Below are 25,080 nucleotides of genomic sequence, written 5' to 3'. Positions count from 1 at the left end.
TTGCTAACTTACTATGAATTAACAGGGAACATTACGTTTAAGAACAAAATTTTTTTCACATTACTTTTTCACAGTTTTTATTAGAGTTTTTAAGACTATTTTTTGAAAACAATTTTTACAATTAAAATATCCAATTTTTTTACTCTAGATAATTATATTCAAACAGTATGAAAAGATTATATACATATATTACCCTTTTAGTATATATTGTTGACATGAATGATATAAATGTTATAAATTTTCATCATGTTACTCAAGGATTAAATCTTAAACGTAATGTTTCCTTTAATCTACAGTAAGCTAGCGACAAGGGAACAAGCTATTGTTTTTTTTCATAAAACGTATAATTATCAGTATTGTCGATTAGATTTAAGTATATTTTGTGTAGTTCTTAAGTAAATATCGTCTGGCCATGTTCCTGATTTTACATGTTAAGATATTAAATTGAGGCTGCAAGCAAAGCAATAACTTGTTACATTGTTGCTAACTTACTATGAATTAACAGGGTACATTACGTTTAAGAATAAAATTTTTTTCACATTATTAGAGTTTTTATTACAGTTTTACTATTTTTTGAGAACAATTCTTACAATTTAAACATCCAACTTCTTTACTCTAGAGAATTATATTCTAACATTATAAATATCTGAAAGACGCGTAAAGACACAAAATCTTTAAAGATTCCTTTTTAAATATTGTTTTTGTTAGCTTTAGGTATTATTCTTTTTAACTATTTAAACAATTATTCTTTCTCTGTTGCTTTTGTAAAGCATTCGTTCTACATTAATGCAAAAAGGTAAATAAGCATGTACCCACACAACACATGGACGTCCCTGGACGTCCAATACATGTCCACAAAAGTCCTTGTAATGTCCTAGTATCTCGTACGTCCATAGGACATTCCAAAGACGTCCGAAGGACATCCTGGTTTATCATAGCTGCAGTATGACGTTTGTAAGACATCCGCAGGATCAGGGCCGGATTTTGGCATAAGCAATATAAGCAGTTGCTTAGGGCCCCGCGCCAGCAAGGGCCCCAAAGTTCCATACAACTAATTTCATACGAGTATTAAATTAACGGAAAAAATGAAAAAAAAATACGTTTTCAGTATTACATAAAAGAAATATTTTCTGAATTTTGTGTTGCTAGAGATGAATTTGCAGGGGCCTCTATAAAGTCTTAATAAAATTAATGTAGAAAATATTTTACATACAAAACAATAATAAATCTCTGTTATACTTTTCTCCGTTAATTTTTATTTCGTGAAAAATATTTTTAGAGCACTATCAAGAAGCATTTGTGAATACTCTCTCTTCGATTTTTTAAATGGTCTATTGCGATGTTGATAGTCTGAAGGTCCCTTCTTAATCCAGTAATCAACTATAAAAAATATGTTTTAGACAAATGTGTGATTCTAAATAAGACCAACATCAAATCACTGAATATTTTGCAGCGATTGCGAAAGGATATGCATTATTAGTATTGGTCAATGGTCATATCATTATTCATTTGATTTTTCTCAACTGCATTTGTAGATATTTCAGCTTTCTCTGAATTTAAATCAGTGCCTTCATGCGTAAGTAGGATCCTGCATGTATATTCAAAATATAAATGCTACGTTATTTTTTATTCCATTAAGTTAAATCACTCCAAATCTAAAGTGTAATGCTTTGTCACGTGTGTAAAATATGAATATATAAAAGGCATAAAATCTTTCTAAAATGCGCCGACCATTTTTTTCACGATTATTAACTTATTGTTAGTTAAATATTAAAACACAACACCTTTGCATTTAAGTTTTCAATTTTCTGCAATTTTTCCTTCGCACGTATAAAATTTGTAATTTTTGTTAATTTTTTTAGAGCTTCTTCCAATCCTTGTGCTTTTTTTTCTTTTTTGGGACTCATTTTCGTATATTCTTTTCATTGTTAGTAAATGATTTTAGAATAATAAAGAAGTATCCGCGATTTCAAGTTAAAACACTTGACCGTCTATTCGTAGACTGTCTTCTTTTTTTTCCTACCAAGTCACTGTTTTGTCTTTGTCTTTTTTGAGATCTTTTGTTTTAACGCATGCTGCAGACGGTCGATGTGCGAGTAAACGATCAGTGCTCTAACTTGAAATCGCATAATCGCAGATACTTCTTTATTATTCTAAAATCGTTTATTAACAATGAAAAGAGTGTACGAAAGTGGCTCCCAAAAAAGAAAAAGAAAGCAAGAATTGGAAGAAGCTCAAAAGAAATTAACAAAAATTACAAATTTTATAAGTGCGAAGGAAAAATCACAGGAAATTGAAAACTCAAATTCACAGGTATTGTGTTTTACTATTTAACTAACAATAAGTTAATAATCTAGAAAGAAATTGTAGGCACAGCGTTTGAAAAAGAATGTATTTCTTTCATATTCATATTTTACACATTTGATAAAGCATTTACACTTTAGATTTGGAGTGATTTAATTTAATGGAATAAAAAATAACGTAGCATTTATATTTTGAATATACAGGATCCTACATTTGAAGACGCTGATTCAAATTCAGAGAAAGCTGTATCTACAAATGAGAAAAATCAAATAAATAATGACATGCCCAATACCAATATTTCTTCAAAATCGCTGCAAAATATTCAGTGTTCTGATGTTGGTCTTTGGAGTCATTTATCTAAAACGGATGTTGATTACTGGATTAAGAAGGGACCTTTAGACTGTCAACATCGCAATGGACCATTTGATAAATCAAAGAGAGAATTCACAAATGCTTCTCGATATTGCTCTAAAAATATTTTTCATGGAACAAAAATTAACGGAGAAAAGTATGATAGAGATTGGTTAGTTTACTCTCCTGCAACGGGATGTGTTTATTGTTTCGTATGTAAAATATTTTCTGCATCGTCAACATCTCTTGCAAACGAAGGATTTAGTGACTGGCGTAATCTAATTTCTATTCAACAACACGAAAATTCTGAAGACCACAGAAATGCTTTATTTTCATTTTTAACGAGGAGACGTGAATCGAATTTGGATTTGCAACTTGACATGCAAGTTACTCAAGAAAAAGAATATTGGAAACAAGTTTTACGCCGAGTAATAGACGTCATTAGTACTCTAGCAGAACGCGGCTTAGCTTTCCGAGGAAGTGAAGAAAAATTCGGCTCATCAAATAATGGCAATTATTTAGGAATCCTGGAACTGATTTCAAGATATGATCCATTTCTTGCGACTCATATTGGACAATACGGTAATAGCGGTTCTGGAAAATCATCCTATTTATCAAAAACAATATGTGATGAACTCATCCATTTGATGGCCTTAAAAATCAGAGAATCAATTTTATAAGATATAAAAACTGCAGGATATTTTAGTATATCTGTTGATTCGACGCCAGATTTATCACATATTGATCAATTGGCTGTAATTATTCGATATGTCTCACCGGATAATGGATTACCTATTGAAAGATTTCTAACATATCTTGACATAAAAAGTCATACTGGCGAAAATTTAGCAAAGGTTGTCTTAACATATTTAAAAGATGAATGCCAAATTAATTTTAGTAATTGTAGAGGTCAATCTTATGACAACGCTGCTAACATGTCCGGAGTATATAAGGGAATGCAAGCTAAAATTCGAGAGGAAAATGAATACGCTATATACATTCCATGTGCTGGCCACTCATTAAATCTCGTTGGACGCTCTGCAGTTGATTCGTGTCTTGAAGCTGTTCGATTTTTTTCTACCATTCAAGGGTTGTACGTATTTTTCTCAGCATCGCCGAAGCGTTGGTCCATCTTGAATGAATATTCGCAGCAAAATAAATCCTTTTTACAACTTAAACGACTTTCTGATACAAGGTGGAATGCTCATGCACAAGCTACTTCAGCTGTAGCTAGAGGTTACAATGAAATAATTGCTGCTCTTTACCACATTGCTGAAGATGGAAATGAAAGCGGGGAATATCGAAATGAGGCTTCTGCTCTGATTAACATAATGGAGGAGCTCGAATTCGTCTTTATGTTAGAATTTTGGGAAAAAATATTAAATGAGTTCGACAAAACATCTAAAGCTCTCCAAAATGCAGAAATAACAATAAGCACAACTGCAAAACTTTACTTTGCACTGTCTCAGTATGTGCAAAACGTTCAGCAAGATTTTGATGACATCGAGTCTCAGGCAAAAGGAAAACTTCCTGATATTGATTATAAATCTGCGAGAAAACGAAAGATAAAAAGAAGGAAGCAAGTTAATGATGGTAATGCCCCTGATGCTGCGGAAAATTTATCTCCTAGGGATAAATTTAAAATGCAATCTTTTATTCCAATGATTGATGCACTGAAAAGAAATTTGGAAGAGAGAGCGTTAATTTATAAAAATGTATCTAACATGTTTTCTTTTTTGACAAATTTGGATGCATCGGAAAAAGAAATCCATAAAGACTTACTCTTTCTAAAACAGGAATTTCCAAAAGATGTCCAACATGACTTTTCCAGCGAAATAAAACATTTTCATATGTACGCAAAACAAGTTTATCAAGAAAAAAAATATTTAAGTCATGAACAGTTATATCAATTAATTTTTCAAGATAAAATTCAAACCGCGTATCCTAATGTAGAAGCAATTTTACGTTTATTTTTATCTTTAATGGCGACTAATTGTTCTGGAGAAAGATCGTTCTCAAAATTAAAACGAATAAAAAGTTATTTGCGTACAACAATGACTCAAGAAAGGTTAGTAGATTTAACATTAATGTCCATAGAGAACGACAAATTACGAGCTATATCTTTTAATGAAATTATTGAGCAATTTGCAGCAATTAAAAGCAGAAAACAAAATTTTAAATAGGCTTTATATACAGAAAAATATGTTAAAATAAATTTTAATATATATGATTTATTTATTGTGTTTTCTATATTTGCCTTTACCATAAGTCAGTTTGTTAGGTTTGGTTAAGTTAAAAGGGCCCCCTTCAAAGCCAGTGCTTAGGGGCCCCCTACGACCTAAATCCGGCCCTGCGCAGGATATATTTGGGATGATTTGTAATATCTAACATATTATGTATATTAAACATGTTCCCGACATACATAATAAATATGCATTCGAAAATTGCGAGCGTTGTTCTTTATATTAAATAAAACATTTTGAAGATGTTCTAAGGACGTCCATTAAATGTTCAAAAGATATCGGTGGTACGTTCCGAAAAGGTCCGCTATATACCTACATATATGTCAACGAAGTTAAGTATTTTTATTATTATCATCATTATCATTCCCGAGTAGAAAATGGTTAAGGTTTGCCTGCATTTTGTTCCGGGCGCAATCAGGTAATTTCATGGCATGCCTTATTGTGGAAAGCCTGATCTGGCTCTGTTAATGCCTGAATCAGGATTGCCATATTATTTATCACTGTGGCATCCTCTGTCAGCGCCGTAATAAGGGCTGCTCTATAGGGGCCTAATTGCGGAAATCCTTACGCGGCCCTGATTAAGTTTTATCTAAAATTTTCTATCAAATGTGCGCATGCACCAAATCATCGGAGTTTGATGAAAATTTCATTTTGAAGTCTCAATTGTATGTCGCAATTTTTTTACTGTTGTGATTTCAAATAAAAAATAATGGATCTTTCAGAAAAAATTAGAAAACTAACACGACTACGTGTTAAAAGGTTTCGTGCAGTTCACAAAAAAGGTAGGTACATAATACACTTTAATTATTTCTAGATTAAATTATTATTATATATTATTATATACCCTATGGCTGTCAATTCATTGTTGAATGTAGGAACTCATGTATCCGGATATTTCGAATTCATTCTTTCACATTTGAATGTAAATAGTTTAATTTACAAACCAGTTTTGAAAATTTAGGTTAACCGCAAAGATCATTTTTCGGTCAGGGTACCGCAAAAGTATTTTAAATGAAAAAATTTATTTCAGATGAGACTTATTCAGTAGCAGGACCATCGACGTTTACCGTTGGTCAAAAACGTTCATTAATGGAAAATTATGATATAAATGAAAGTGAAAAAAACTCTAATGAATGTAGAAGTCAAGAAAACTGTTCTGTAAATGGAAGTGCAAGTGAAGAAAACATTGATTTAGATAAAAGTGCAGGAAATGAAATTGACATTAATAATGATAATAATGATGATGGAAGTGGAGATGATGTTGATGAGAATGACTTCAGTGAATATGATCATTACATTGATGATGACCAATACGAAGAAGATATTGAAGAAGAATTTAATGAAATTGAAGCGCTTCGAGAATGGGCTATAAAATGTAATATTAAACATACACATTTAGACTCTCTACTTCAAATTATTAGACGAAGAATGCTCCCAGAGTTGCCAAAATGTTCCAAAACTTTTTTAAAAACAACATCAGCTGAATATGAAATAAAACAATTTAAAGGACCGAATAATGTTGTTATTGGCGAATTTGTATACTTTGGAATCGCTAAACATCTCCAAAGATGTGTAAATGCAGATCTGCATCAAGAGAATAAGCTGTATTTACAATTTAATATCGACGGACTGCCTCTTTTTAAATCAAGTAGTGAACAATTTTGGCCAATCTTATGCAAAATTCATTTTTCTGCTGATATATATAAAGTATTTCCTGTGGCTATATATGCGGGTACCGAAAAGCCAAGTGATATAAATGAATATTTATCAAGTCTAATTGAGGAATTAAAAGAACTCTTACAGGAAGGAACAGAAATAAGTGAAAGAATATTTGAAGTGCACATTAAGTGCTTTGTATGTGACAAACCAGCGCGCTCATTTATTAAGTGCAAAAGGTCACGGTGGATTTTATTCGTGTGAACGCTGTACTATTTGCGGAGAACGATACAACAAACGAACTGTGTATATTTCTACAAATTCTGATGAGAGAAGTGACAGATCTTTTCGAAATGTAGACCAACTCGAGCATCATATCAACATCTTGCCTTTAATTGAAATACCTCAACTTGACATGATTAATCATTTTGTATTGGACTATATGCACCTTTGCTGTTTAGGTATCATGAAAAAATTATTAATCGCTTATTGGTTAGGAGGTAATCGAAGCATTAAATTAAGTCGAAATAGTAGGTGTCAACTATCTCAGATTTTAATTAATTTGCAATCACAAGTACCGGCGGATTTTCAACGGACTACAAGGTCAATATTTGACATTTCGAAATGGAAAGCTACCGAATTAAGCTTTTTTTTATTATACTGTGGACCAATTGTTTTAAAAAGAGTCCTTCCGAGTAATCTCTACAAACATTTTCTCCTTTTTCATGTTGCGTGTCGGATATTGTGTTCAGAAAATTTAGCTTTAAAATTTCACGGACAGGCCAAAATTTATCTTATACGTTTTGTTCAATTATCACGTAATTTGTATGGAACAGAGAGTCAAATAATGAATATGCACAGTCTTATCCATTTAGCTAATGATGTTATTGTAAGCGACACCCTGTAGATTCGTGCGGAGTCCTACGTTAGGTTAGGACATGAGCGTGATGGCGCTGCGAATCGCCTTTACTTGCGTACCGTTGCAACCGATTGGCTGCAGTTACCCGCGAAACTGAGCGCGAGACCACATTGGCCCCTCAGGCCTCGTGATCTCTAGGACGCCCTGCGATTGGTCGCTTGAGATAGCGGACCTGCCATCTGGTGGCTTAAAGAAGCCGCATGGCAGGAGAAGCGAGGAGAACGGCACTTCTTGTGCGGCAACCGTCGTTGACGGACATCTTTGTACATCTGGTCATTAACATTAAACGTATATTTCTTGAGACCTGCAAGTGTCATCCTTTTGCCCTTTCATTTGGCTTCCTAAATATTCCCAGGCGGTTCCTGACAAATTCTAGTTTCCCCGCCTTACAGCCAAAGTAATTCAGAAGTGGGATACACTCTCGTTTTTCCTCTGTCCTTGTCAGCACGACGGTTCTACAAAAGAAGCCTGCACAGAAGTCAAGTTCTCCCGTCTCTCGTGTTCGCGGTGTGCTCTTAAAGTTCGTGCCTTGTTTCAAGTTCTCCCCGGTTTACGGTTTCACGAGGACGCGAGCGTGGCCGCTACGACACACGTTACGTTTTCCACACGGCCACGTGTATCGGGCAGTGTTCACCGGTTTACGGTATTCTCGCCATAGTGCATTTACGCTACTCGGTTTTGCATAGGCAGCACGGACAGCTAGCCCGTTCGCCTTGGTGTTTCGTCGCCACCGTTCCGCGTTGTGTTACGCTTTACACGCGACAGCATTCTCGCGCCATTGGCTCGGTGCGGAAAATCGTCGTTGTGTCTACATCTTTTTCCCGCGGCTTTGTCTCAGCCTGCGTTCATTACCGCGCATTAGCGTCGTCGTGTCTATTCGACTTTTCCCGCTGCTGCAATACAGCCAGCGTTGACGACCGCGTGTTCGCCTTTCGTAACGTCTCGAAAGTGCCGCCATTTTATAAGGGTGTGTGCGTCGCCTTCACACTTGTCGGTGCGTGTTCAAACTTGTCGGTGCGTGTTCAATCGCGTCGCTGCGCATTCGGTCTTGCGGATTCGCGAGTGTCCTCGCAAGTGGTTCTCAACCCAGGATGGATCGCCAGCAGCTTGAAGGGCTCTCTGTGGGAGAGTTGCACGCCGAACTTAAAAAATATGGTTTACCGACGCACAAGGATCCGACTCGTTGTATTGATGTTCTTGTGGCTCATCTGGAAAGATACGGCCCTTTGGATCTGCTGGGCACAGGCAACCCAGACAGTGGTTCTTCATCAACGGTGACACCTTCATATGTCTCCAATGCTACGCTGCAGCAATCTCTTCAGCAGCTAGCCAATCAAAACGCAGCATTAACCGAACAAATCAAACTGTTGGTTCAATTGAATCTTGGAAATGCCGCCGGTGCGCAGGTTCCAGGACCTTCAAGGCCTTCGCCTCTTAATACCTCAACTCAGAGTGAGGATCAGCATCTATCGGACATGTCAACAGGACAAGCCGTGAGACTGCTTACATCTCAGATTCCTTCTTTCAGTGGAACAGAGGAGGAAGATGTTGAACTTTGGATTCGAAAAGTGGAATTCATCGCCGATACTCATGGTGTGTCGGATAAAGTCATAAGATTGGCTGCATCCCAGAAACTTGCCAATGATGCCAAGGATTGGCACGACATGAATATCGGACCAGCTACCAGCTCTTGGGCTTTACTGAAACCCGCTTTAATCAAGGCATTCCGTCGTAAAATACCTATTCACTTTGCTATGCAAAAGGTCGACGCCCGTAAGTGGAACTTCCTGAAAGAAAGCTTCCAGCAATATGCTAGACAGAAATTGAAGCTTATGCATCCGCTGCAACTGCCTGAGCGTGATTGCATCCAGCTTTTGATCAACGGCATTAGTAGTGCATCACTGAGAGGCACAGCTGCTGCTCTCAGAGCTCAAACGATTGACGACTTCTTAGATCTCATGTACGAGATCACCAGCTCATACGCTACCACGTCGAAGAGGATGTCTCCTCCACCAGTTAAAAAAGAGAGAGGCAAAGTCTCGCCTTCCTCTCCTACGAAGTCTAACCAGACGTCAAAGGACGCCAAGGATTTACACTGTGGTTACTGTAAAGCCAGAGGCCACAGCAAAGAAGACTGCTTTAAACTCAAAAGAAGGGAGCAGGCCACAGCTTCGGTTACTGCACCAGCGTCTTCCAAATCATCACTCTCATCTGCCAACTTCAAGGTTGCCTCGTCGCAGGTCGGCTGTGTTGCTGAGGATCCAGTCACGTCAACGGTGCCCGCTGCCTCATCACCAAAGGAGCCTGAGACTGTAGGATGCGTCGAGACCAATCTGCAGCACGAGCTTAAGATAAGCGATACTATTGTAAAAATTGTCGCGGTTAACGGCGTTAAGTCAAATTTACTCGCGTTGATTGACACCGGCAGCCCGGTTTCCTTCTTGCAAATTTCAGCTTTAGAAAATATTCAAAGTCAAGACTCGAATGTTGTTACTCACAACACGTTTTCCTTTAAAGCTCTTAATAATTCAATTATTTCAACTCACGGAGAAGTAAGTCTGGATATCGAGTTAGAACTATTGCCTGACTTTCTCTCCAAAGTCAATTTTAAGTTGATTAAAAATTCGGGATGGTCAACTCATGCGGTTTTAGGTCGAGATTTTATAACTGCTAACAATCTCAAATTATTATACGATCCTTCTGATCCTGTTACATCAAATCGAATTCAACTTTTTAACGAAGTCGCTTCGGCGGACATTATTGAAGATAACCTTTTGTCATCGCCCGCGATCGAAATACAAACGGATTTCGGTTATCAAGCCGATCAGAGCGTGATTCAAATCATTAACGAGGTAATTGATACCGAGGTAATTAAAGTCGAAGACGGTTATTGCGTCTCTGTCACTTTGAAAGATCATTCTCCCTTCGCATTTGCGCCAAGAAGATTCGCTTGGATGGAGCGCCTTCAATTAAGGAAAATAATTGATGACCTGCTCGCGCGGGGCATAATTAAAGAAAGCAGCTCTCCCTACTGTTCTCGCGTTGTTCCGGTGCGGAAGCGAGATGGAAGCTTGCGTTTGTGCGTGGATCTTAGGCCACTCAACGACCGAACGGTCAAACAGCATTATCCTTTTCCAGTGATAGAAGACTGTATCGCCAGAATCGGTGATAGAATTGAAGTTATGACTCTGTTAGACATACGCGATGGTTTTCATCAAATAGATATACATCGCGATTCGACTAAATATTTTGCGTTTGCGACTCCGGATGGTCAATACGAATACTTGAAACTTCCTTTCGGGTATTGTGAGGCCCCGGCCGAGTTTCAAAAAAGACTCTTACACATTTTGCAACCGCTTATACGCCAAGACAAGATGCTGGTGTATATAGACGATATCTTAATTCCTTCACATGCCGTCGAAGAGAATTTAACGGTTTTAAAAGAAGTACTCATTCTTCTTAAGAAGTATAATTTTGAAGTTAACTATAATAAATGTAAATTTTTAAAGAAAAGTATCGAATATCTCGGATACCAAATTTCTAAAGAAGGTATAACTTTGAGTGAGAGACACGTGAGTGCAGTGCGCAATTTTCCATCTCCTCGGAACGTTCAACAGCTTCAGCGTTTCCTCGGTCTCGTAAGCTTTTTCCGAAGATTCATCCCCGAGTTCACTGCTAAGGCTAAACCCTTATATAACCTTTTGCGAAAGGGAATTCCGTTTAATTTCGATGATGGCTGCGCCCTCGCGTTTAACTCTCTGAAAACAGTTTTAATTTCATATCCAATTTTACGCATTTACAACCCTAGCCTCGAAACTGAGTTGCATACAGATGCAAGTTCGATTGCCTTGGCAGCGATTCTCCTTCAAAAACAGGACCGAGGCAAATGGACGCCTGTAGCGTACTATAGTCAGGCAACCAATGATGCGGAAAGCCGCTATCACTCTTTCGAACTCGAGATGCTCGCGGTTGTGAAAGCGGTGGAACGTTTCCACATTTATCTCTACGGTATCGAATTCACCGTTATCACGGATTGTCACGCGCTTGTCTACGCGTTGAATAAAGCTCACGTTAATTCGCGTATCGCACGATGGACAGTGAGGCTACAGAACTATAAGTTTAAAGTTGTTCATCGAAAAGGGGAGCGAATGGCGCACGTGGACGCTCTTAGTCGGGTAGTAGCGGCAGTTGACGCGTTACCGCTTGAACGTGAATTGCAAATCAGGCAATTGGCTGACCCGCATATTCGAGTAATAGCTTCTCACCTCGAAACCGAGGAGCATGATCATTTTACTTTGTTTGAAGGTTTAGTCTACAAAAAATTCGATGATAAACCCCGGTTTTATGTACCAGATTGTATGGTTCTCAACATAATTCGTCGTTACCATGACGAGTCTGCCCATTGTGGATTTGACAAAACCGTACAAGGTATTTTGGCAAACTATTGGTTTCCAGCGATGCGGAAAAAGATCAAGAATCACATAGAAAATTGTTTGACGTGTTTACTTGCAAACACTTCGAATAACGTTAAAGAAGGTGAAATTCAATATGTAGGAACACCTCAGTTACCATTCGAAATCGTTCACCTAGATCATTTTGGTCCGATGATAGAGTCTCGGAATAAAATTAAACATGTTTTAGTATTGGTCGATGCATGTACGCGCTTTACCTGTTTGTTCCCATGCAAATCGACGGGTACATTAGAAGTTATTAATCATTTGACTTCAACATTTAACGCGTTTGGGAATCCGAATGAGGTGGTTACTGATCGCGGTACGGCTTTTTCCTCCAGGGATTTTGCTGATTTTTTAATGCAAAGAAATATAAAACACCGTTTAGTTGCCGTAGCGGCGCCTTGGTCTAATGGTCTTGTTGAAAGAGTCAACCGGTTCTTAAAATCTTCCTTGAGAAAATTGGTTGAAGACCCTCTGAATTGGTCAGATCATCTGTCTACCGTTCAATATGTTATCAATAACACTTTTCACTCATCTGTTAAAAATACTCCCTCGAAACTCTTATTAGGGTATGACGGGCGGAATAAGTCCGACTCTCAGCTAGTTCAATTCCTTGACAATTTGACTAAATCATCCATCAATCTCAATGACGATAGAACTGAAAACCGAGAGATTGCTGTAGATGTTCCCAATAAGATCAAGCAATATAATAAGGAATATTATGATAAACGCCATAAAACTCCTTCACGTTACCAGGAGGGTGATTTTGTCATGATTAGAGATACCACTCTCAAACCTGGTGAAGACCGTAAATTGAAACCATCTTACAAAGGTCTTTACTTAGTAGCCAAGGTTCTAAATAAGAATAGATATGTAATTCAAGACATTCCTGGTTTTGGGTTAACTTCCAGATCTTTAAACACTATTCTGTCACCAGACCGAATTAAACCTTGGGTTAAACCCCTAACTTAGTAATCATATTCACATAATAGGGATGGGCGCAATTAATGCCTCAAGTATCCTTGATCTCTTTCATTATTTTAAATTTTCGTTTCCGATAATCTTAAGTACATTTAAGTCGTTGTATACTTTTTAAGTAAATTTTGTATTAAGATTTTGTTCCCGCTAGTTTAAGCACATGCGTTAGTTTAAGCGTATTAACTTTAGTTTTGTTCATTGAGTTCACTCCCAATATCGTTCTTCGTTTAATTATCAATACCAAAGTTCTTCGTGATAACTTACAAAGTTAAGAAGAAGCAACGCTAGTCTGCAGGAAGGCAATATTTTGTTTGTTTTCATTTCTTTTATTTTACGCTAGATTTAATGTTCGGGACGAACATATCCTGCAGCATGGCCGAGCTGTAAGCGACACCCTATAGATTCGTGCGGAGTCCTACGTTAGGTTAGGACATGAGCGCGATGGCGCTGCGAATCGCCTTTACTTGCGTACCGTTGCAACCGATTGGCTGCAGTTACCCGCGAAACTGAGCGCGAGACCACATTGGCCCCTCAGGCCTCGTGATCTCTAGGACGCCCTGCGATTGGTCGCTTGAGATAGCGGACCTGCCATCTGGTGGCTTAAAGAAGCCGCATGGCAGGAGAAGCGAGGAGAACGGCACTTCTTGTGCGGCAACCGTCGTTGACGGACATCTTTGTACATCTGGTCATTAACATTAAACGTATATTTCTTGAGACCTGCAAGTGTCATCCTTTTGCCCTTTCATTTGGCTTCCTAAATATTCCCAGGCGGTTCCTGACAAATTCTAGTTTCCCCGCCTTACATTATAAACATGAAGTGCCCTTTAAGCAAAATTACGGCGTTTCCATTCGAAAATGCTTTAGGAAATATAAAAAATATGCTCCGAAATGGTAATCGGCCTTTACCTCAAATATGTCGTCGACTTCATGAAACATTCTTTGCTAATGAAAAAAAGGTAACATTACAATCTGCTATTAGTGATATAAAAGTTAAACGTATGTTACCCTCCGGAGAGATACTTGTCAAAAAGCTACGCTATAAAGAATCTATATTATCATGTAATTCACCAGATAATACAGTTTTATTGAAAAATGGCTCAATATTACAAATAGATGAAATTCATATTCCACCAAATGAAAATAATAATGGCATTCAAATTTCTGGAAATATCTTAAATCCAGAAAAATCCATATTTATATATCCCTGCAATTCCGAGTCATTAAATATGTGGAAAGTCACTAAATCTCATATTAGAAGAATATGTACACTTCGATCAGTTGTTTCAAAAATGATATATTTTCAAATCGATGGTTATGGTCAAGAAAAAAATTATGTAATGCCGTTTCTTCACCAATAAAAGTTTAATTACAACAATTTTACTTTTTTGTCCAAAGTATTTTATTTCAGCATTTTAGAAAACTACAATATTGTATGTAGTAAATTTGAACAGACCAGCAGAGTTAATCTAGCCGCTGATAGTTTATTGTTTCATGACCATTGCCGATCGCAATCATCGCTCACGAAGAGATCGTAGTGTATCACATAAAGGTAAGATTTGTTTTTCTTGTTAAACTTATACGAAAATTAGTACAGAAATGCAAAATTTTATTTCAATTAAAAAATATCGGCTATTAGAAAATTGCGGTTTTCATAAAAATATAGGCAATACATATTATAACAATCCTATAGTCACAAAGTTATAATATAACCTCAAATGGCCATCAAACCATCAAATGCCGGTGCATACAAATCAACTGTGGTATATATCGGAAAGAGGGAAGGTAGTCGCAACAAAAGCTGTATTGTTTTTTTTTTTCTATAAATACGGCAATAATTTTAGAAATTAATTACATTGAAAATTTATTACATATTGTGAAGAAAATATGAAAAATATTTGTATTAGATTATTATTCTAAATTCGATTGTTTTACAGAAAAATTAGCAGAAATGAGATAAAGAATTTTGTATTGTATATTTGTATTTATATTAAATTTTGATGTTATCCTAGATGGGTGAAGCACCGTACAAGCTGGTTGAATTTGCTGAAGAAAGTGATGGGATAAAAAGTATCGATGTTGTCCCATCAAATTGAATTTTTTATGATGGTAAAGCAGGTCTGATGACAAAATTTATGCCACAGCCATATAATGATAAGAATTTAGCCTATTTGCATTCTCTTATGCAACAGAAGAAACCTGCGCCAGAAAATTGGCCAAATTATACCGTTAAAGTACGAGGTGAAGCAAGTAAGTCGTTAAATACTGTTAATAACTTTCATATCAATTTTATTAATTTTTACTTCAGTATATATATATTTACATTATGTAATTTAATTATAAATAAACTTGTCCAGAAACGTATGAGGAAGCTTTAAAAAAAGTAGAGATTTTAAAAAACCAAAAATACGCTTTCTCAACTGACAATGAAACTACGGCAAAGGCTAAAGTGTCAGCTCTAAAAAAATTGTATAAAATGCAAAGATCTGAAAAAAATGATGCAAATAAGAATCTTTGGGAAGTTCCTGCATTAGAAGAGTCCTATGTTGATGATAAATGTATCATTTATTTTATAATTATTGATAAATTGATTATATTTCTTTAACTATAATAAAATGTAATATTTTAATTTTTCTATTATTAGCATCTGATTTTTCTTCGACTTCTGATGATACGAGCATTACATATAAAAAGAGCAGCAAAAGATTAAAAGTGGAATCTGTTCATAAAAATTTAGGTAAATTATGTATTTTTTTAACTTTTTAGTACGCTAAATTTAAATATTTATATATACACATTTTGTTAATCTAAATATTTTTTATTATGAAGAAATATCTGGACAAAAACAAAAAGATTTAAATATAAATAAAAGTAAATATATTAATTTTATGAATTTTATGATATTTAATTGATTTTTTATATATATACTTATTTTATCACATTAATTAATTTTTATTGTAGAGAAAAATTTTTCACACACAGGAAAAGAATTATATAAAAAACCTCCATCTAATACCTCGATTTCCAGAAAGGAAATTGATTTGAAGACTTTACAATCAACAAATACATGCAATGATAGGTCTGCACTGAAACGTCTGTAGAGGAGAAGAGGGTATTATGGCTATTGTCGACAATATGGTATCCCTATTTCCGTTATTAGGTGACGTAACAATTGCTTATAGAGTTATTCGTTTAGTAGCCCGCCGTTTTTTAGTGGTGCTAATATGCCAATACGTAATGACTAACAATTGTTATAAGGCATTCTTACTTTTGAGCACTTCTAAATTTTTTCAAGGTACACCTTTAAACTTTAATTACTCATACTTTCTCATTATTTTTAAACTTGAGTGTTATCATACGAATGTACGTACACTTGAGTGTTGTTTTGTTATTTACCTTTTTATTCAGCTACACACATTTCGAGTTATACAAAGTTAAAACAATAACATGGAATTTCATTAATATGGTTTTTTAAGCGAAATTTTTATATCAAAATATTTCTTCGATAAATCGATTATCATTCTAGAGAGCGGTATTTAGAAACATTAGAGACATTATTTTATGCTTGTTGTTTCATGTTAAATAGGGATAAAATGATATTTCTAACAAAATTTCTAATGGTATTTCTAAAGTTTCTGAACACAAGCAAATTCTAAATTAGGAAAATTCTAAACAATGGAAAATTAAAAATATATAATTTTGTAAGAAGATACTGTGTTTCTTTTAAACTAAACTAATTTTTTAAAATTATTTTTATAGATAGCCATATTACAACCACTTTTTTTCTGCCATCGATTATGCAGTATATTAGATTTTTATAAATCACGTCCTAAATAATAAATATCTCATTACTTTGAGCTTAGAATCTGTCAAACAACACTTTGACGAATGTAATCGTTCAAGTTTCAATAGAAATTATTAATTATGAACAAAATGATTCAATAAAATGAAAATGGGTGCCATATTACCCTCTTCTCCTCTATTATATGACGATGAAATCCCAGTCATGAACTTTGACCCGATGTCTTTAACGGATGGTGAGTACAATCATTTTGCAAATAAAATTGAAATTCAATTGTTTTATAATAAATATAAGCACTAAGATCTAGCTGCGATCGAAGAAAGCTTTCTTACTATCATTGTGTTGTTACACTATCGATCCAAAACATATTTGTAATTTTAATTATTTTATTCCAACTTTTTTAGATATTAAAGGTTTAATAAACAGAGGGTTCCGTAGCCAAAGCGTACAACTAACCAAAATAAGTACACAGTTAGAGAAAATTTATAATATTTTGCAAGAAAAAAAAATAGGCAACTTCTCCGAGATCTGTAATACTGGAAATTTTACGAAAAAGTACCAAATAGATTTACCATTTAAAAATTTAGAAGATTTCCAGAATTTTGACAGCAAATTGAAAACGGATACAAAATTTCAAGAAGACGTAAGTTTTCACTTTGTCAATTTAATTATCATATTTCTAGTAATAATTATAAGTTGAACACAAATATAGAATCAATATTTACCAATATTGTAATATAATTAGAAATATTTAATGTGAAAATATTTTTTTAAATATATACTTTTATATAATGCATTTAAAACTAATAAAGATGTGCTTATGGTTTTCAGAAGTTTGATATATGGACATTAGTTGATTCCAAATCTTCACTTACCCACACTGTAATGGTTCCTGCACACCAGCGCGATGACGCGACACGCCACGCGCGATTATCCAATAGGCGTATAATTTTTTGAGAAAAACGTACGCCCATTGGATAAACGCGCGTCGCGTATCGCAAATCGCGCTGGTCTGCCAGAGTCATAAGGAACATTTTAAAACGTTACACGTCAAGAAATGTGATATAAAAATATACTGCTGTGAAAGAAACGGCAACGAAACTCACTTTCCAGCAAACGAACTTTTTTTCCTATATTCAAGGTATTTTTATTAAAATTTAAATTATAAATATTGAATTATTAAATTGTAAGGAATCTTGATAATGATAATTGTTATGTTAGTAACGTTATTATCAAAAAGATATTATTTCTAGTTTTATATATTTAGTTTTCTATGTTTTATATATTCAGTTTTCTAGTTTAGTTACTCTCACCTGTATCTCATAACACTAGCAGATAGTATTTATGCTATCATTAAAATTAAAAAAAAAATTATTTAAGATAAATGTCAAGAAAAACTAATTTATTTCTAGATATTATTGTTGCAGAATATAGAAATAATTCAAAAGCTTCGCCGATTACCGTCAAAAGTTTTTGTAAAAGTGTGGGCGCAGTCATTAATAGTGCAAAGGACTGGAAAGGGTATCGTTCAATCCGAGCCAAGAAAGAAAATGTTATGTAATAGAGTGTAGTATTTTCATTGCTCATACCAAAGTGTTATATTAACGTTTTACACATATTTCATTAATAAATAAATAATGTAAATTAAAAAATCTAATATCTGCAATTCATAAACCTTCTTCCTTCCTTTACAGTACCTTATCGGGACCCTATAAGAATTGCGTTACTAGGGCCTAATCAAGAAACTGCTATCAGGGCCATATAGAACATGACGTTACATTTTTGATAAGGCGCCGTGTCAGGCTGCCTTAACAAGACCTGATCGGGCAATAAGGTAAAACCTAGCATACCTCTCTTAGGGCCGCGTTTTATTTTCTACTCGGGTTATTATTATAACACAAGAATTTTATAAATTATAAAATTATAAAGATAATTTTTTGTGTTAAAAAATATTTAACAAAAGATATATTTAACCATATATAAACATAAACTACAAATTTTGATAATATGAGAAGCTTTAATATACAGTATATAGCTTTTTAATAAAATATATTATTCGTTAATATTTAATATTTCATTATATATAATATTTAAATTATGTAATATTTAATACATATGTATAATACTATAACGATTAATTTAATATGCTATTTAATGGCTATTTTATTTGTGAGGAAAATCCTACTCAAAATATAAATAAATAATAACGTATATTATATCAAGTAAAATTTTTCTCGGAAAAAACGTTTTGGAACGTAAACTTAAAATATAAAGAAAGTAATTATACATCTAGCAGCAAGGTATATATATGTAAGATAATGCAGCAAATCGACAGATAGTCCGCGTGCACTCGAGTCGCGAAGTAGGACGGTCAGGGAAGGCACCAGAAATAATTCACTACCTTCGCGTGAGGCACAAAACGCGAGCGTATTTATTGAACGTGAGCGAAACAGCTTTACAATAGCTACAATAATTATTCTTGTCGAACGAGGATACCACTTGCTAACCGACCGGAGGCCGGACCGGGGAGAGCCGCTGTACACGTGATACTACACTTTAAGCGCGTGGCACGCGGTACCTTTTCACAATTCCAATTAATTACGGAAGGCGTCCCATAATCGAACAATTCACTTAACTAATACTGAGAATGATTAGGAAAGAGCGGAGGACACCTTACTGTGGTCCGGAGCTCTCTTACTCGTTTTCAATCAAAACTTGAATTCCTCAAATCCCGACTCCAATTTCACGTGCACACTTCTCGCGCTCTCGGGACTCTCGCCGATCCTGCTTCCCTTTCCTTGTCATTTGGCGCTCTGCGCCCTCGCTTCCTTTGTGTCCTGCCCTGCTACTATCCACAATCGCTCGCTCGATAACCGCTGTACTTGAGATTCTCTTACATATATTTGATTTACATATATTTGATTTAGAATCATATCTGTTTACATGATTCTGTGAATCAAATACATGTATACATTAAAATTCGATTTAATTATAATTTATGAAATCCTGTAATTTCGGATTGAAATGAATTTAACAAGTGAGTGCTGGCACCACCGCTAGGCGGCCACGCCGCAAGAGATCTTCTCGTGAGTCGAATGCGGCTACGGGCGTTATATCTAGGCGCCACCGCGGTCGACTCCCCAGCTCATAACTTCAGTAAGACTTAGGAGCTGCTTGTTGTAACCTCGATAGGAAGACGAATACTCGCTCTCAGTCTTTTCAAATGTGACGTGTAGGTGGAACGCTGTTCCACAAAAAATTTTATAATTTTTACATGTAAATAACAATTTGTATTGTTATTTAATCTTGTACAAAAATTAAATATTTAATTTAAATTTAATCTTTTTTTAGTCCTTTTTAACGAAAAGGATACAAGAAATAGTTTCTTGTAAATTAAACATTTATAACGTTTTATATTAATGTATTCTGTTTTAATAAATCTGGGTTCCAATTTTATATTTTCAATCTGTCTTAACACCATATTTTCGATGCAGAAATCTCGATCGATTCGGACTACTTTTTTTTCTAATCGGTTTTAATCACACATTTTCGGCAGGGTTAATACTACTTTTACTAATAAATATAATTTTTTACTAAATAAAGTCCTAATCGCGCAATATAAAATAATGTCTAAACAACGTCCATAAAAGTCCTTTTTATGTCTTGCTGAGACGTCCTAATGACGTCCATTTGACGTCAGAAGACGGTACATTGTACGTCCGAAGGACGTTTCCTAGACGTCTACAAGACACAATTGGTATGTCATCTGGACGTCAAGACGTCAAGACATGTCCGACCGCGACGTCCATTGGACGTCCAAAGGACGTCCTTGTGTTGCGTGGGTAATTACAATTAAAAGATATTGAGAAAACAGGCTTTATAAAAATATGTCATAAAATGTATATGTTTGCTATATTTGACAGACATATGCGTGCGTTTGATACATGTATGAAGCGAAACCTTTCGTTAAATTTAATGTAAAAGTATACCAAAATAAAATTTTTTCGAAAGTCTATCTGCAAAAGAACGATTTATTTTTTTATTTTAGTATTATATTTTCAACGTTTTTTTCTGGCAACAAAACATGATTTTGAGCATTCATATACACACATACATGTGTGTGTGTGTGTGTGTGTGTGTGTGTGTGTGTGTGTGTGTGTGTGTGTGTGTGCGTGCGTGTGCGTGTGCGTGTGCGTGTGCGTGTGCGTGTGTGTGTAAACAAATATTCAAAGCATTCACGTAGATTATAAAATGTGATTGCTTTTATTATGAAACATTTTATAATCTAAATGAATAATATCTTGAATATTTCTCTTAAAAAGAATTTAAAGTTTGCATCAAGTTATTGAGAATTGCAAGTTGAAAATTAGAATTTGACCAGTCAGATAATTTGAATTTTGCGTTTTGTTTTGACTGGTTGGATTCTAATTTTCAACTTGCAATTCTCTATCTCTAATGCGTAATCTGATACAGACTTTATAGCCATTATATATTTTTATTATGATTTTACGATCAACGGCATTGTTACGCTAGATGCAAAAATTTTTCTCAGGGCACTAAAAAAGTTTTACGAGCCTGAGTAAGGTCGATAAATTAGGTCGTTGTAATGATCCAGCGATACGCTTCGCTGCAAATTCGATTACAGCGCTGCCGTCGGAATATCGAGCAACTAAACTAGTGCTCTTCGCACCAACATCACGATAAAATTACATAAACAATTTTCATACACTTATATTTTTTATACTAGAGCTTCTAGGATCATTCTGCAAGCGCCATATTATTCTTTAATTTAATACACACTTCGCTAGCTACTTATTTTATACATACAATGTCTACAATTTTTATATGAGCACATGTTGTCACGAGTCGGCTGCAGAAACCGACAATTATATTATAATTTTTTAATCAACTTTCGTTTTTCGTATTAAATTATAGCTAGCGAATTGTGTTTTTGTCACTACTTTAATTGTGTAAAAAGATTTTGCGATCTGTTAAGTCAATTAAGAGTTATCTGTGCACAAAAATAAGCACGTCTAGAGACTGGCATCGCCTTAATAAGATGCATCTTTTTTGACAATAGGATGGAGTATACATGTCAGCTGAACAGTAAAAATTTTAGATTAAAATACATTATACCATTATTTCTCTAATTATATTTTTATATAAGTAATTATACATATAGTAAGTATAATTTATTACCAAAATCAGTTTCAATCACTATTTTAGATATTTCTATCCAAGCATTTTCTTGCATTAAAGAGTTTTTATAATTGGTGTTACTTTTATCATATAGAAATAGTCGCTCTACAATTCGATCAGAATCATCGCCTTGCTTTTTTTAACATTAATAAATGCAGGATCGTAATTATCCCGCCTGTCATCTGTGTTGGTTTCAGGTAAATCATCAAAAATTTGACAATATTGTGAATAATCGGACATTTTTGTTCTTGTAGCACTTAGAAAATAACTAAGTATTTTACTGAAAAAGCAAACTAAAAATTAGAATAATAATAAAAATATAGAGCCAAAAGAATAAAAATAAATTTTGTAAATCAAACTTATTAAATGAGATTGGAAGACCGAAAAGAAAATGCAACTGTACAGAGGTAGCTTTATATGTTACTACAAGGAACATATAAAGAAATTGATTGGTCCATTAACACATGCATAAAGAAAATAGACCAATCAATTTCTTTGTGCATATGGTTATGCAGCTATTCAAGCGTGTGTGCTTCTCCCTTTAATGTTTAGTGAGAAGTAGTGACAGGTGAGGTTAAGTTGTTTTGTAATTAAATTCGAGCATTACGAGTAATACAGACTTTTCTATTAACTGGGTAAATATAATTTCACTGTTATTTAGCATGCATTACAAATGAGAAAGAATCATCGAAGTTCAAATAAACCGCTGAAACGAATCTATAATGATTTTCGGAAGATTCTTGGACTTTATGTGGTGTGAATTTCTTCTATCTACTAGTTTAATTAAATAAAGTAAAATTTTACTTCTGTCTTGAAATTCAAAAATGTTTAAAATTTTTCAAATAATGCAATACAAAATAAATAACAGATAAATAAATTTAAATTTACTGTTGTATTTACCAGCTTAATATTTATTCCATTTGATGTATGATATATTTGTAAAATTTTGAAAGCCTATTATGTTTTTATAGAAACATGAAATCTGTGATATGCCAAATATTTACAAAAAGCAAACATGGCCTTTATACCAGATGCAATATTTGCAAAAATGATTATAAAACTAGTGGGAATACTTCAAATTTGTTGGACTACTGTAAACGAAAACATAAATTAGAGTACAATAGATTATGAAAACAAAAATAATGTTAAAATACACAATGAAACTAATGTAGAAGATTGCGATGATCCGGTTGCTAGTTCAAGTACAGCCGTAAAGCGACGAAAGGTCATAATCAAGACTTGTATGAGGGTTGTCCCTTATGATAAAAATAGTGACCGTAAAATTAAATTGGACCAGTTATTGATAGAATATATAACACATGATCTTGAACCATTTCGAATAGTAAAACGAGACGGCTTTTTGTTCACGAGCTGGATAATAAATATGAATTGCCATCTCGGACATATTTGAAGGAAGTCTTACTTCTGCAGCAATTAAAGGAAAGCTACTCTCATCAAAAATCTATCCACTGTAAATCATATATCTATAACAACGGACCTGTGGACATCTACAGTAAATGATGGTATCGTGACGATAACGGTTCATTTCATATATGACAATAACGTCAAATCAGCGATGTTAGAAACTTGGAAAGTAGTAGGATATCACACAAAAGAGCACAGTGCAGAGGTAAAAATCATTCCACGTACATTTATTGAAATAACATCCGTTTTTAACGCTGAAACTTTTTTTACATCTTGCCTAGATGTTTCTAATAAATTAGTAATAAATCCGCGTTTGGCCACTCTTTGAATTTAAAAATAAAAATTGACATTCCGAAAAACTGGTATATGACCTCAATTATTCATCTATAACTAATAAACAAAAAGTGGCCAAACGCTGAAACTTTTTTTACATCTTGCCTAGATGTGTTCCTAATAAATTAGTAAAAATTCCGCATTTGACCACCCTTTAAATTTTCATAAAAAATTTATATTTAAAACGGATATCTCATTATTATTTAATTTGTATATTTCATAAAGAAAATGTTTTTAAATACAGAATTTTAATATAATAATAATAGTTTAATGGTGTGAAAAGACCTGAATCTGTGAACTTCATGAACGCGCTGTTTTTGTAGTGAAGGAGGAAGAGGGGGAAATTGCTCGCCGCCGGACGGCGCACGCCTGAGTGGTGGAGATCATTTTTTCCTTTGCTATATCAAAGAACGGATTATGAGCCTACGAGCCTGAAAGCCAAAAAGAGTCGTCTATAACAATCTGTGTTTATGTTCTTTTTTGCACCTATTTTTACTATCTCTCAGTATTACCTCATAGTATTACGCACCTGCTATAATTACTTGTAAAGCGTTTTGATGTTTTACATTTTGTTTCTAAAATTGACATTTAAATTTATTCATGCAGTTCATTTACTTAGTAAGAAGATAATTAGTCTTAACACGTTTTTTTACCGTTACTTTTTTTCATTTAATTATAAGGTATTTTTGTGGATTTAATTTTCTCAGATATTAATATTAAAGTAACACTGTTACCTATTTTGCGCACGATGCCTCCGCCATTACGTGTTTCAGACGAAGAACTCCTTAATAAATTGAGAAATATTGATATATTTGATTGTGAAACAAAAAATTAAAGCTCAATCGCTTTAACCCGGTATGGACAATTCTGGCACAGAGACTAAACAATAGAGTCTTTCCTATTTTATTGCATAGGTGCACTGATTTAAATAAGAATAATATTCTAAAGTCGAAATGTATTAATATAGATAAAGAAACGCAATTTTCGCAAAACATCAATAGCGCAGCCAAGCCAAAAATAATTTATTCGCTTAAAGGTAATGTACCGCTAAAGCCTGCAAAAGATTATTATCCACTAGAAGGAACCTCAGATGAAGAAAATGTCCAAACATTAACTTTCCCTTTAGAACAAACTTTCAAAGCTGCGCCTGAGATTGATGAAATCATTGAGGTGACGCCTCAGTGTGCATCACAAATTGAAATCTCGTCTCTTTCTGAATTAGTATTATTTGAACGTCATGTATGTCCAACTGATATAATTGATATAAGTAAAATTCAAATTTGACATCACTGGAGAGAGAACAAATCATCCGTAGAACGGTATGTTTTTACAAAAGAAAAAGCGAAGAAGTACTGGACCGATGTCTTTAATCAATATTTTGGAAAAAAATACCCACACTGTGTATTAAAAATTAATTGG

At 34.4% G+C, this 25,080-nt stretch overlaps 2 protein-coding genes across 3 annotated transcripts; both read left to right on the top strand.

Annotated features, from left to right (window-relative positions):
- Nucleotides 1–2,172: 2,172 nt before the first annotated feature.
- Nucleotides 2,173–7,753, top strand: LOC113003927. Its single transcript, XM_039448908.1, has 6 exons — nt 2,173–2,313; nt 2,508–3,237; nt 3,352–3,748; nt 3,851–4,248; nt 5,929–6,273; nt 7,596–7,753. The coding sequence occupies exons 1-6, from the start codon at nt 2,173–2,175 to the stop codon at nt 7,751–7,753; spliced, it is 2,169 nt and encodes a 722-aa protein (XP_039304842.1).
- Nucleotides 7,754–16,776: 9,023 nt separating this feature from the next.
- Nucleotides 16,777–18,356, top strand: LOC113004758. Of its 2 annotated transcripts, none has more exons than XM_039451329.1 (4): nt 16,777–16,939; nt 17,109–17,347; nt 17,536–17,845; nt 18,132–18,356. In XM_039451329.1, the coding sequence occupies exons 1-3, from the start codon at nt 16,849–16,851 to the stop codon at nt 17,659–17,661; spliced, it is 456 nt and encodes a 151-aa protein (XP_039307263.1). In that variant the 5' UTR covers nt 16,777–16,848; the 3' UTR covers nt 17,662–17,845; nt 18,132–18,356. The 2 variants fall into 2 exon arrangements, with proteins under 2 accessions (XP_039307263.1, XP_039307268.1); XM_039451334.1 differs by having other exon boundaries at nt 18,117–18,356.
- Nucleotides 18,357–25,080: the final 6,724 nt, after the last annotated feature.

Source organism: Solenopsis invicta, chromosome 1 (genome assembly GCF_016802725.1).
Source record: "Solenopsis invicta isolate M01_SB chromosome 1, UNIL_Sinv_3.0, whole genome shotgun sequence".
NCBI classification, from domain to species: Eukaryota; Metazoa; Arthropoda; class Insecta; order Hymenoptera; family Formicidae; genus Solenopsis; species Solenopsis invicta.
This window is presented reverse-complemented; position numbering and strand designations above follow the sequence as displayed.